The sequence below is a fragment of the Argentina anserina genome, chromosome 2 (assembly GCF_933775445.1).
Source record: "Argentina anserina chromosome 2, drPotAnse1.1, whole genome shotgun sequence".
Lineage (NCBI taxonomy): Eukaryota > Viridiplantae > Streptophyta > Magnoliopsida > Rosales > Rosaceae > Argentina > Argentina anserina.
In genome coordinates, this window is record NC_065873.1 from 24,292,356 (window position 1) to 24,304,463 (window position 12,108).

A 12,108-nucleotide genomic window follows, 5' to 3' on the forward strand; every position below is an offset into this window, starting at 1 on the left:
ATCTCCTGAATCTCTGCTCTCTCCTCAAATCTAGTAAGTACATGCATTAGTTGTAAGTTGTAACCACTTAACAGTATCGTATATATATTGTTTGTTTGTTAGGTTTGTAGCTAGCTTGTTTGCATTCTTGTTCGTTTTTCTGTTTCATGCTTTGTTGGTTTTACTCTTGTATCTGTTTTTTTAGTTTTGCTGTTGTCCTAATATTATTATTAGCTTACAAAAAATTAAATGTCATGCACCTCGTAATGTTTCAATATTTGACTTTGACGGGATTGTCCATCTCTCTATTAATTATGTCACAAAATTCTCAACATAAAATAACAACTGTGCGCAGCGCTAATTGTAAACTATATCGATCAGACGATCTGTTTGTAAATCAATTTTAACATTTTCTCATTTGTGAAGAAAGCATGTCTCCTCTCCGGTTTCTTCCATGCCTGCTCGTTCTCGCAACTTTCTTCCGTTCCTCTCAGGCCGATGTTGGCACGGCTGCCCACTACAGACCGCCTTATCTGCGTAAGTATCATATGCTCGCTCCCTGTGCGCCCTCTATACGTGAAGTTAGTTTTAGGTTGCTCGATTATTTCCAAGCTAACTGCATATATAGGTTTTAAAGTACACTGTACGTTGGGATTATTATATATATTCCACTACAACTCTAATGAGGGGTGCATGTACCATACTGTCCATACATATATGCAGCTACGGCATGCTTTGGTAGCGATGCCTCCCAGTTTCCTTCAAGCAACCTGTTCGGGTCAGCCGGAGAAGGAATATGGGATAACGGAGCAGCCTGTGGTATGCAGTATCTTGTGAGGTGCATAAGCGCCGCTGTCCCGAAAACTTGCATTCCAGGGAAGACGATTCAGATCGAGATTGTGAATCGTGCACTTTCTTCTGTGTCAAGGCCTTCCAGAGATGATGCTACCATGGTGCTTTCCACAACCGCATTTGCTGCCATCGCCAACTCTTCTGCTTCATTTGTTAACGTTGAATTTCAGCAGTAAGTGGTGATATACATATACGTACCAATACCCCCATATGTGCTTCTTTGAACCTTCTAAATCTTGAGTCGGCATTCTTGACTGTCTTAATTGCAACTGTTTCTCATTAATTTGCAGGGTTTGAATCAAAAGGCAACGTGCAAATTGTTGATAATCAATACCTACACGCCTGGTAAGGGCCCTTTCTCATCACCAACTAATCTGGTTGCTTAGCGTAGCTAGCTACTCTCTACGTATGATTGGCTTTCATGTATGTTTTTTTCTGCATGGATGGATGCAGCTGAACTTGTAATGTTTATAAGTATGTACGTTGTAATATTCTTGTAACCATGGAAAAATTTTAATACGTGCTATTTAGGTAAAGATCGATCCTCCAGCTGATATATACATGCATATGCATATTCATAGATCTACATTGCATGTGAATTCTGCAGTAGAAGATGATAAAGGTTCATATTGAAGATTAAACTCCTTAACTGTGTGTCGATAACTCGATATTGAGAAAGGTAACGAGCATATCAAACCAAGAAAAATAACAGTGTAATTACTTTAATATACGAAAGAAATGTATGCAGTAGCCTAGATACTAGCTAGGTGATCAGAGGCATGATTCATGCAACAGATTGCGATTATTTTCTACTAAACGCGTGCTCTCATCCAGGGTTGCCTGAAATTCAACTCCTCTCACATGAATACATGTTACTTTCAAACATTACTTCCAAACTTCGCGTTTGCTGTTTCCCTTTTGTTTTCACTATATACTGTATATGACTTACAATATTTCAGCCTTAACATGCAAGGTCCCTAATTAGTAATTACCTAGTTAATTCGTTTATAGTTTACTACTTTGTGTAGCATTCATAGTACCTAGCTAATCCAAATTCTCTTCAGAAGACTAGAACGAATCACGCAGTCTTCCACACCTTTGATCATCCAATAATTACTTTATCTCTTTGAGTGCACATATATACGGAACCATATGTAAAATTCAAGTCTAAAACCTAAAATGCGTAGTGTCTTTTTTAATTCTTATTGTCAACCAACATATATGAAATACGTATCAACTTACAAAGGGATATGGTTGGTGTTCTTTCTAGATGATTACTATGTACGTCAATGACGTTCCAAAGCTTCTAAGCAACCAAGTCATCTACTACGTACTGTAAGTCGGGCAACACATAACTACCAGATGTGAATTGAATTCTCTTATTTGTTGTTGATGTCAAACAGTGTGAGTTATGACCTAATTGAAAGTTTTTGTTTATGTTTACACCGTCTTTGGATTTTCTATCAATTTTTCATGGTACCAAAAAGATCATGTGGTATGATTCGCCATTTACCTCGGATTCATTCTCGGCTTTTAATTAGTGCTTAGAGTTTAGAGTTATAGTCTATCATCGATAAATGAATATTTGACAAATTAATAATTTCTCTTAAGTAATAATTTTCTCAAGTTCCGAGTCGGGATGAGTGTATATTACTAGAAATCTCGCTAAATGCATAAGATAATTTTTTAAAAAAAATCTCTTTCGGTCCCATCCAATATATAAAGTAATAATTAATTTAATAAATTTAAATAATCAATTAAAATAATTAATAATTGATCAAATATTTAAAATAAATAGTGAATAAAATTCATAATACAAATTAAGGAAAGTAATTATTTATACTTTGTTGAGTAGGAACGAAACGAGAATAATAACGACGTAATGGAACAAAACGTAATACTTTATTGATTGATAATGAGGCATATATATAGGCATTACATAACCTGAATCCCGTAAGATTCAGAATCCTAATCTATTACAGAGATGCGAATCTATCTCTAACAGGAAACTTAATAATGCTAAGACACACGAGGGTAGAATAGTAATTCTCATGGAACACTTCCCCTTGTGTCGCATGCCTAGGTTGCATGGTGCACACATCGTTGCCTCAGTAAAAACCTTGTCAAGCAAAATAAAAAGCTATTGGATAAAAACAAAAGCTTGATCGAAGGGGAAAAGAGCACAACACACCGTCTACATTTGATAGCATCATATGAGATAGACTCATCCTGAAATCTACGAAACAACTCCCCATGATTAGTGTCATAATCATGGAGTACGAAGTATAATGTATACAACGTTCATTACATGCTTCTCAAAGTAGTATTGGGCTAATGATTAATCATTAATTTAGCCACTCATCCTTAGATTACACTTATCCAAACTTAGATCTTAGGAAACAAGATTGCATAACAACTCGAAACAAGAGTTTGCAATGAAAATCAGATTCTCGGGTAGAATGACCTTCACTCACTTAAACGGTCATAACATCTTTGTCAAAATAAGTATCAACGAACCGTAAAATGTTCTGGAAAGTAGACACCAGTGGATTTCCAATGACATAAAGTTCACAACCTAATTAGATCGGAGCAGTTCACAGTACTCTGTCGAAGTTGACTGACTTGCAAATTTCCGGACATAACTGTCATACTTTGCTAAAATGGCCATAACTCACTCAATATGATAGCTATGAACAAATGGTTGGTATCCCTGGAAATTAGACACATAGACCTTTCCAACAGTACCAATTTCACCATATTTTATTGAGCGAGCTGTCATGTAGGTCTTGTTGAAGTTGACCTACGAAACTGGACAGATTCTGATTCATCACATTCAATGTGTCTTTCACAAAAGAATGAGGGAATGGACCAATGAAGGACTGATTTTGGTTAGAGACGGAATCGTACGCATCCTCTACGCTACCAGTGTCGACTGCTACACCAAGGCATACATTGATGCTACTGGAGCTACTAATCGCGTTGGTGTGGATATGATTTGTGTTGGTTCACTAAGTGTAGAACTAAACACATGTCAAGGGAGCAATGCAAGTCCAATGACGATGCATAGGCGCATAGTTAATCACATCATAATGAAAGCAATAGTGTCCAAACAACACTAACATGTATGAATGTATATCTCATTGAATCTCTTCATCATCTATACTTAGACGGAATCGAGAATCAAGAATTAGCTTTCATATGAACACATATGAGTATGAGTTCTTGCAATCGATTGTACTACATTCTCTTGAATGTCGCAATCTGATTACATAAGCTCTCTGTGGTCTAGAGACATTTAAAGTCCCTCTGGCACTCTCATATCTGCATCAAGATCCCTTTACAGATATTTTATGACCATTATCATATGCTACAAATCAGTTTTCATGGACACTACTACTGATCAAGTAGGAGAAAGCAATTATGTCCATAACGAGAGAATATAACCCATCGTAGTCAATACTAGGATAATGAGACAATCTTTGCGCCATAAGTCTTGCAAATATCGCATGACTTCATCATTCTCATTACACTTACGAACAATGACTAATATAACAAGTCTAGTTCAGCCAGTATTGATTCTTTCCACTTCGGTCAAGTTGTTCATCGTTGATACTTTACAACGGAATAAGAGCATAAGCGAATACATCATCCATCATGGGATATCAATCCATTAAAAACACGCAGGCGTTGTATACGATTAATTTGTGAGATTTCTATTATTCTGTAACATCAACAAAAGGAGTCTGTAGCGTCCCACATAAACTTAGTTGATACACATGTTTAGAGAATATCTCTTGATGATGGGCGAAATACTTGTGTCTATGCACCTCGCTTCTTTCTGGTTTTTGATTCCAGAGAATAATGGTCTCCCCTCATCTAGGTAGGAGCCAAGACCGACGCTATGACCTTTACTAGTCCATCTTTGCATTTGTCGCCCTTGTTTTATGATGCAATACCACGAGCGCCAACAGCACCACAACGTACAATGGTGTCATCACCAGCTTCCTTCCCACTGTCAGGAATGGTGCCAACGGTGCTAAAACTAGGTCATATGAAATTCTCCCATAAACTGAGAGTTCCAACCTTACCGGCACATCACAACATGTATGTGTGATCTCCTCACTTGCGCAATATCGGTAAAGTCATTGAGCATCGAATCTTTTAACTTTCTGGAGGTTGATAATGCGTTACACTTTTGCTCACTTATAGCAGTGCGAGATATAATGAGACATAGTGCCATACCACGTCAATTCCTGGCGTTAAAACCGGAATGGGAGCATTCCATATCTCCCCCTAACGACGGGAAGTATGTCTCATCAAAGTGACCGTCTGTTAATATCGCATGATAGAGATTCACGGTTGTAGATTGGAAATAGCGGGCAAGTGTTGGTGATTCATAAATCATAACCAACCAAAATACTTAATCGTTTCAAGTAAACCCATTGAGATTACTACAATAGAGACACATAAACAACTTAACCAAATAGGCATTAGTGAAAAGAACGTTGGGACCGAATCCAGTGACCATCTGGTACGCACTAAACGCTTGGAAAGTTGTGGGTCTGAAACGAATAAGTGTCGTTGCATGCAACATCATTACATATCCCCATGCAAAAATCGGCATGTTAGTACCCATAACCAAGTCCGAGCTCTGCTGGATTGTGCAGTGAATGAACATGAGGAATAATATGTTCAACAACGATCCCAGTAGATATGCAAAACGAATTCATCAAAGTCGTGGAGGTGAACTCTCCAATGGTATCCAATCAAATATATTTGAGAGGATGTGAAGGGTAGTGAGCCCTTAGGATGATGATCATAGCAAAAAACTTTAGCAAATGGAGTGTTCAATGTGGAAAGCAAAGCGATGTGTGACCAACGCGTCGATACTTTTAACCTATACCATACAAATACCGAAAAATGTCCGCATTCAGTTGGATATGGTCCACTAATGTCACTTTAAATACTTTGTAAGAATGGAATATGCTCAACGGAAGAGTCATCAAGTAAGCACGTTTTGTCAGGAGGGCCTGCGGGGCTGCAGGGGCTGCCGGTCTGCAGGGATGTAGGGGCAGCAATGGGTGCAGGGTTGCGAGGCAGCTGCCGGGTTGCGTACAACCAATTTTGTAGAATTTCTGACAAAGATATTCCTCTATATTCTCAACATAAGTATCAAGATGAAAATGTATCATTGACATATATGACCTTTTAAAACTTAGCAAGACACAAAGATATAAAACACAATCTCCACACGAGATCCGTAAAACAACTACCTGCGCCGTAAGACAGTGTGAGTGGTTATGAAATCAGCAAGACACTCGATTTCACGGCGGGACATGCTCAAAATAAATTATGAGAGTCAACGACGCGGAGAACTTCTCTAGACAATACATCATAGGATATTGTAAGAGGGGGGATTGAAACAAATGGCAATCCCATCGAATGTATCACATGGCAATAGAACTACATTCTTCAACTTAAGAGTCGAAAAAACATGGTATTGTAACAGTTGAATACCAAACAAATAGGGTGGTAAAAACCATCCAATTGGTGCAGGTGGTCACCGATAATACTAAAATCGTTTGAGCTACGAAACGACTTGGAGAAAAACCGAAAAATTAACCGGAAAACCATGTCAAAATAACTCAAAACCAGGTGAAATTTGGACTGGGAAAACACAGCAGTAAAAATTGCTGGAAAAATGCTGGAAAAGTGACGAGAAACGATGAAAAATCGCAGAAAACGCCCCGGAAACCGACGGCGCCGATTGCTAAAAAACCGGTCGGCGGCGGTCGGAGCTGGCCGGAAAGGAGGCCGAGGCTGCATGTCCGATAGGGGACGCCGACAGGAACCGGATGGTGGCGCCGGAAACGCCGGCAAGTGGCCGGAAGGCGGCTAAAACGCTGGAACAGTAACCGGGAAAAGCGACCAATTTAAAAACTACGTGAGTTGCAAACGTTGACCATTCATGCTAGGTTTAAAGCAAATAAAATTCTCACGAGTTCATCTTGTTAACAAGAAAGACGAGAAATTTTATCGAATATGTCAATATTTAATACAACACAAACAAGCTTCCAATTCCAATAGACGACTTAAGCTACAGTCGAGCAAGAAACATGGCAATTCTAACGTCATACTTGAAAAAATAGTAAGCAAAAAACATAGTCAAAATAGATTGACTAATCATAAGTTCGTAGCAACAAAATCTTGCATATCGGATCGGGCAGAGCCTTAGCCTAAGGCTCAAAAATTTGCTTACTTGAGAATGGAAGAATGTTACATTTCCATCTCCAAAATTCCCTCAATAAATAGATACATGTGCAAAAATGGCACGCGTTTCTTGGATGTGGAGTATGCAGCAAGGTCAACTCTGGTAATATAACGTCATAGACATTTATTGAATCACTTTAAGTGTGTCCCATGGAATTCGTTATTTTAAGGACCTTTTGTCAGCAAATAGTGCTACTTCAGAGTAATGAATTTCAACTCAAATAAATGAGTACGTAGATCTTGGGATTATCGTTTATAGACATGAGTTTAGGAAAACTCAAACATTCAAATAACAGTCGCGATGACGACGCATCCATAAGAAACGAGGGTTGTATAGGTTTCGAATAATCGAAACTATTCGAGTATGTAACCGAAATTAGAAGAATTGTGATGTATATGGTCACAAAATAATCGATGCATATTGGCGATTCTCATGATCGCACTCAAAACAGCGGTGCACTCAGGCGACCACACGAAATCGATTTCTTCTCTTTAAATAATAATGTGACTCCCCCAGGACCGTCACACGAAAAAGTCGACCAAGAGGGGAATCATATCCCTCTTTGGTCTCATCGGCGTTATAAGAAAGGCCGGAAAATAAACATGAAGAAGGCTAATAGCGCTCGATAATTTATATATATGTTCAAAAGCTGCAATTTTAAGAAAAACATACTTGTTGGTCTGCCAAATAGACCGCATATAATTAAATTGCTCTGCAAATCGATCATCATGCAGGAAGCTGCTTGTTGGATTCATTTTCGATTTTCGTCCGATGACATAAAATCCTTTTGAGGATACGATTGAAATCGCATGTATATGACAAAAGTATCGTTCATCTCAGCATGAATGTCATCACCATAGTACGACGAGTGATCACTTTTCCTATAAGAGCACGTGAAATATAGTTAGAAACTATACGTGCAAATAAACAATTAAATAATGGAATAGGAAAAGAAAAAGAGTAAAATGGGAGTTTAGAGCCATAAAGGCTATTGGGCTCGGAAAAGCTGAGGCTCAAAGGGCTGCTGGGCTGGGTCAGGTCAACGGACCCCCGATACGGTAGACATCTGGATTTGCCGAATTGGTTGATTTTGACTGCAGAAATCAATGACGTCGGAGTGGACGACTAGGAAAGGTGAGGCGACGGTTGAGGGCGCCCACGACTTTAGGGTCATGGCGGGGCAGTCACAGAGACGGCGCGAGGAGGATCGAGATGCAAGACGTTGTCACGTCAATCAGAGGATGCAGGTGACGTCGGGCCGAGGTCTGCCGTCGGAAGGACGAATCCAGGCTCTGGGATGGGATGACAACGGAGTCGGGGGAGACTCGACGAAAAACTAGAGCCGGATCAAAAAGCAGGTCGCTGGTGGCGAGGTCGATCATGAAAGTAGGGTGCCCTGAGGAAAATCTTGGGTGCCCATAGAAATTACGATTTGCTGGTTTTTTTTTTCTCTTTTTTCGACAACAATTTGTCAGGTCAAAATTTCCGGCGATGTCAAAAAGAAAAGGATGTCGGGGGGGGGGGGGGGTAATTCCAGGGCTAGGGATGAATTTCTGGTGGTGACCTCGTCACTCAGACACTTTAGAACAAAGTGCATGATAACATGTTTGAGGAGGAACGAAACGAGAATAATAACGACGTAATAGAACAGAATGTAACACTTTATTGATTGATAATGAGGCCTATATATAGGCATTACATAACTTGAATCCCGTAGGATTCGAAGTTCTAATCTATTACAGAGATGCGAATCTCTTTCTAACAGGAAACCTAATAAGGCTAAGACACACACGAGGGTAGAATAATAATTCTCCTGAAACACACTTATCATTTTAATGTTACTTTTAGACATGAAATTATACCAAATTTGAAAAGTGAATAAATATAGAATCCTAACTAAAATAGACGTAGTAATCAAACCAAACGTTTATCATCAATTCAGCTGGAATAACAACAAAACTCTATAAATTATTCATTTATCAATAATATAATAATCTCGCTAAAGTAATCATGTCTTCCGTTCTAGACATTGTTTATTTATAGAAGTTTTATTGTAAAAGGAGACCTAAAACTGGAACTGACCGTAATACCCTGAACAATTTCAGAGGATTTTGGGTTCCGGACGGTGTTCATAGTGAACCCAAAGACCTAATCCAAATGGATTATCAACCTAGGCCCAAAGGCATTTTACAACAGCCTAGGCCCTTTTCTGTCTCTCGGCGGTGGGTATGAGGGTATCTAACTGGCAGTAAGAGACTTCGTCCCAATAATGCTTAATTTTTCCATGAGCGACAGATATTCCTGCAGTAACCGGGAAGTCGAAGACAAGGGTTCCAGCTAGTGGAAGAGTTGGTGCTACAGCTTCTGTGTACTTGGAGTATCTGACTGCAGAAGTGTTGGAGTTGGCAGGTAATGCAAGCAATGATCTAAAGGTGAAGCGTATATCTCCCTTGCATCTGCAGCTTGCAACTCGTGGCGATGAAGAACTCGACACCCTGATCAAAGGTACTATATAGCCGGCGGTGGCATCATCCCGTACATTCACTGGTCTCTCATTATCATAATAAGTCCTCTCAAGTGTTGTGTATCGATTCCCAGTATTGTCAACCCTCTTGGGAAAATGGAACATCTCTGATATATGGATGTTTAGTCTAGACTCTAAGAGGCAATATATATGGCTTGGTGCGTAATGAGATGAAAAGAAAACCAAGCCAAAATTTGTTTGTTATTTGAAAGTTAAAGTCTTGTACGAAAAACACAAAATATGTCACGATAGCTTTGAATCCTGTCAAAACATGTCTAATAGACTAATGTATTAAGCTTCACCCATTTGAACATGCTAAATTCAGGTAGCAGAAGACAAAAAAGTAGGCAAAATCCAAGAACTATCAATCATTTATGAACATTACCAAGGACTGATTGTGAATCATGGATCACCCAGGAAAGAGCAGCCTAAATCATTCTCACACTACAGAAGCACAATCAAGATCAAAGTTATATGACTAAAAGAGAAAGCCAGCTATCCCTCACACACCTAAACGAAATGTGGAACCATTGGGAGTTTAAAGGGCTGAGACCTTTGGAACATCGACAGGGAACATGTCAATCTCATCCATCCAGGGGTTCTTCTCCTTTACTGGATTCACAGTCCTCAAAGCCTTCCAAACCACGCTGTTACACTTGAAGCCAGACCCGAATGCTATCTGCCATGTTCTGTCACCATTCTTCATCCTCCCCTTGGCTTCTATATAAGCCAGTTCATACCAAAGTGAGCTGCTTGAAGTGTTGCCAAATCTGTAAAGGGTCATTCTTGAAGGCTCCATATGTCTGTCCGAAAGCTGCAAGTTCTTCTCCAATTCATCCAGCACAGCTCTTCCTCCAGCATGTATGCAGAAATGTTCAAAAGCCAATTTGAAATCCGGGATGTAAGGCTTTATCCTCATCTTGAAAAGCTTTCTCCCAACTAGTGTAGCAAAGAATAGCAACTGTTCAGACATAGGTAACACTAGAGGACCCAAAGTTGTAATGCTGGTCTTCAAAGCATCCCCAGCAACTGCCATAAGATCTTTCGATAAAGAAACTCCGATTTTCCCTGCAGGGTCCTCTTTTTGAGTAACACAAGAGAAGCACTTGTCATCAGCACCTTTGTGTGTTCTAACAGTATGGACTAACTGGTACTTGGATCGACGCCTATCAGACCTATTGTTCGAAAGCAACATTGCAGCTCCCCCCATTCTAAACAAGCAGTTTGACACAAGCATTGATCTGTCATTGCCAAAATACCAATTCAAAGTGATGTTCTCCATACTAATCACCAACGCATAGGTATTCGGGTGGACTTGAAGAAGGTCTTTTGCAAGATTAATCGAGATCAAACCAGCACTGCATCCCATCCCACCGAGATTGTAACTAATAATATTCCCTCTTAGCTTATAATGATTGATCACCATAGCTGACAAAGACGGTGTTGGATTGAACAAGCTACAATTTACAATCAAAATACCAATGTCCTTCGGTTTAATTAAAGTTTTCTCAAACAGCTGATCAATGGCACCATACATTACCATCTCAGCTTCTTTTCTTGCCTCTGCCATACATGGATTAGGAGGCACCCTTATAACAGCTTCAGGGAGATATGTACACTCCCCAAGACCTGACCTCTCAAGAATTTTGCGCTGAAACTCAAGATTCTCACCAGTGAATGTCCCTATCGAATGCGAGCACTTCATGAACATCTGCCTAGTGGTTTTTCGAGCATCTTCGGGCTTGTAACATGAGAAATCAACAAGGTAAACAGGGCGGGGACGAGTGAGGAAGTAGAGGGTGGACAGGAAGACAAAGAGAGTTGAGCAAAGGACAACAGATATGAGATTGAACCTCAAATGATCCCGAAGGTCATGGAGGTCTTGGAGTGAGAATGTAGAGAGTTGTGCAGCAGTGAGAACAAAAAGAGGGGTTAGGAATAAGTACATTCCATGAGTGATGAGGTAATGGTAGCCAAGCTTTACATACTTCAATTTCACAGATTGTTTGAAATCAGGGAGCTTTGGTGATGATAGTGATGGAGATATTAAAGGAACTTTCAGATTGGACCCTGACATTGTCAAATGGATCAAAGCTGAATTTGATATATGGATCAAAGTTCCACAGAGCTAATAGACTGGGTGATATAAAATGGATCAGTTATCTTAAAGAAGCGTGAATCATTACTCCTCTAAGACTTTGGGTGGTTAATGGTAAAACGGCTTTAGGTGGTTCAGTGGTTGAGTTGAATTGGACTTCCTTGAGATAATCCACGAAAACGATTTTGGGGTTTTAGGAATTGAATTATAGACCTAACAGGAACAGGAATCTAAGAGAAGAACTTTAAGAGCAAATGCAGCCCTATCAATCCCTGCAATATGTGACTCACAATCACATCACTAACCAAGGAAAACACACGCTTTATATGATACAATTCAAAAAGATATAATCTTTAACAACCATTTTAAACAAAAGATCAGGTA

General features: G+C 39.5%; 2 protein-coding genes across 3 annotated transcripts; one reads left to right on the forward strand and one right to left on the reverse strand.

Moving 5' to 3' along the window:
- The first annotated feature begins 407 nt into the window (after positions 1 to 407).
- LOC126784629 (EG45-like domain containing protein) lies at positions 408 to 2,223 on the forward strand. Of its 2 annotated transcripts, XM_050510107.1 has the most exons (4): positions 408 to 516; positions 703 to 1,003; positions 1,122 to 1,176; positions 2,102 to 2,223. In XM_050510107.1, exons 1-3 carry the CDS (start codon positions 411 to 413, stop codon positions 1,126 to 1,128), a joined length of 414 nt encoding a protein of 137 aa, XP_050366064.1. In that variant the 5' UTR covers positions 408 to 410; the 3' UTR covers positions 1,129 to 1,176; positions 2,102 to 2,223. The 2 variants fall into 2 exon arrangements, with proteins under 2 accessions (XP_050366064.1, XP_050366063.1); XM_050510106.1 differs by lacking the exon at positions 2,102 to 2,223 and having other exon boundaries at positions 1,122 to 1,262.
- A 7,756-nt stretch (positions 2,224 to 9,979) lies between these two features.
- Positions 9,980 to 11,738, reverse strand: LOC126782259 (3-ketoacyl-CoA synthase 11-like). The gene has a single exon (XM_050507475.1). It carries the CDS (start codon positions 11,701 to 11,703, stop codon positions 10,165 to 10,167), a length of 1,539 nt encoding a protein of 512 aa, XP_050363432.1. The 5' UTR covers positions 11,704 to 11,738; the 3' UTR covers positions 9,980 to 10,164.
- Between the last annotated feature and the right edge of the window lie 370 nt (positions 11,739 to 12,108).

What these genes read in the sequence shown, in the direction of transcription:
- LOC126784629 (XM_050510107.1), top strand. Translation starts at nt 411, where the DNA reads ATGTCTCCTCTCCGGTTTCTTCCATGCCTGCTCGTTCTCGCAACTTTC. An exon ending in CTACAGACCGCCTTATCTGC is followed by an intron (nt 517 to 702) that starts GTAAGTATCATA and finishes ACATATATGCAG; the next exon opens with CTACGGCATGCTTTGGTAGC.
- LOC126782259 (XM_050507475.1), bottom strand. Translation starts at nt 11,703, where the DNA reads ATGTCAGGGTCCAATCTGAAAGTTCCTTTAATATCTCCATCACTATCA.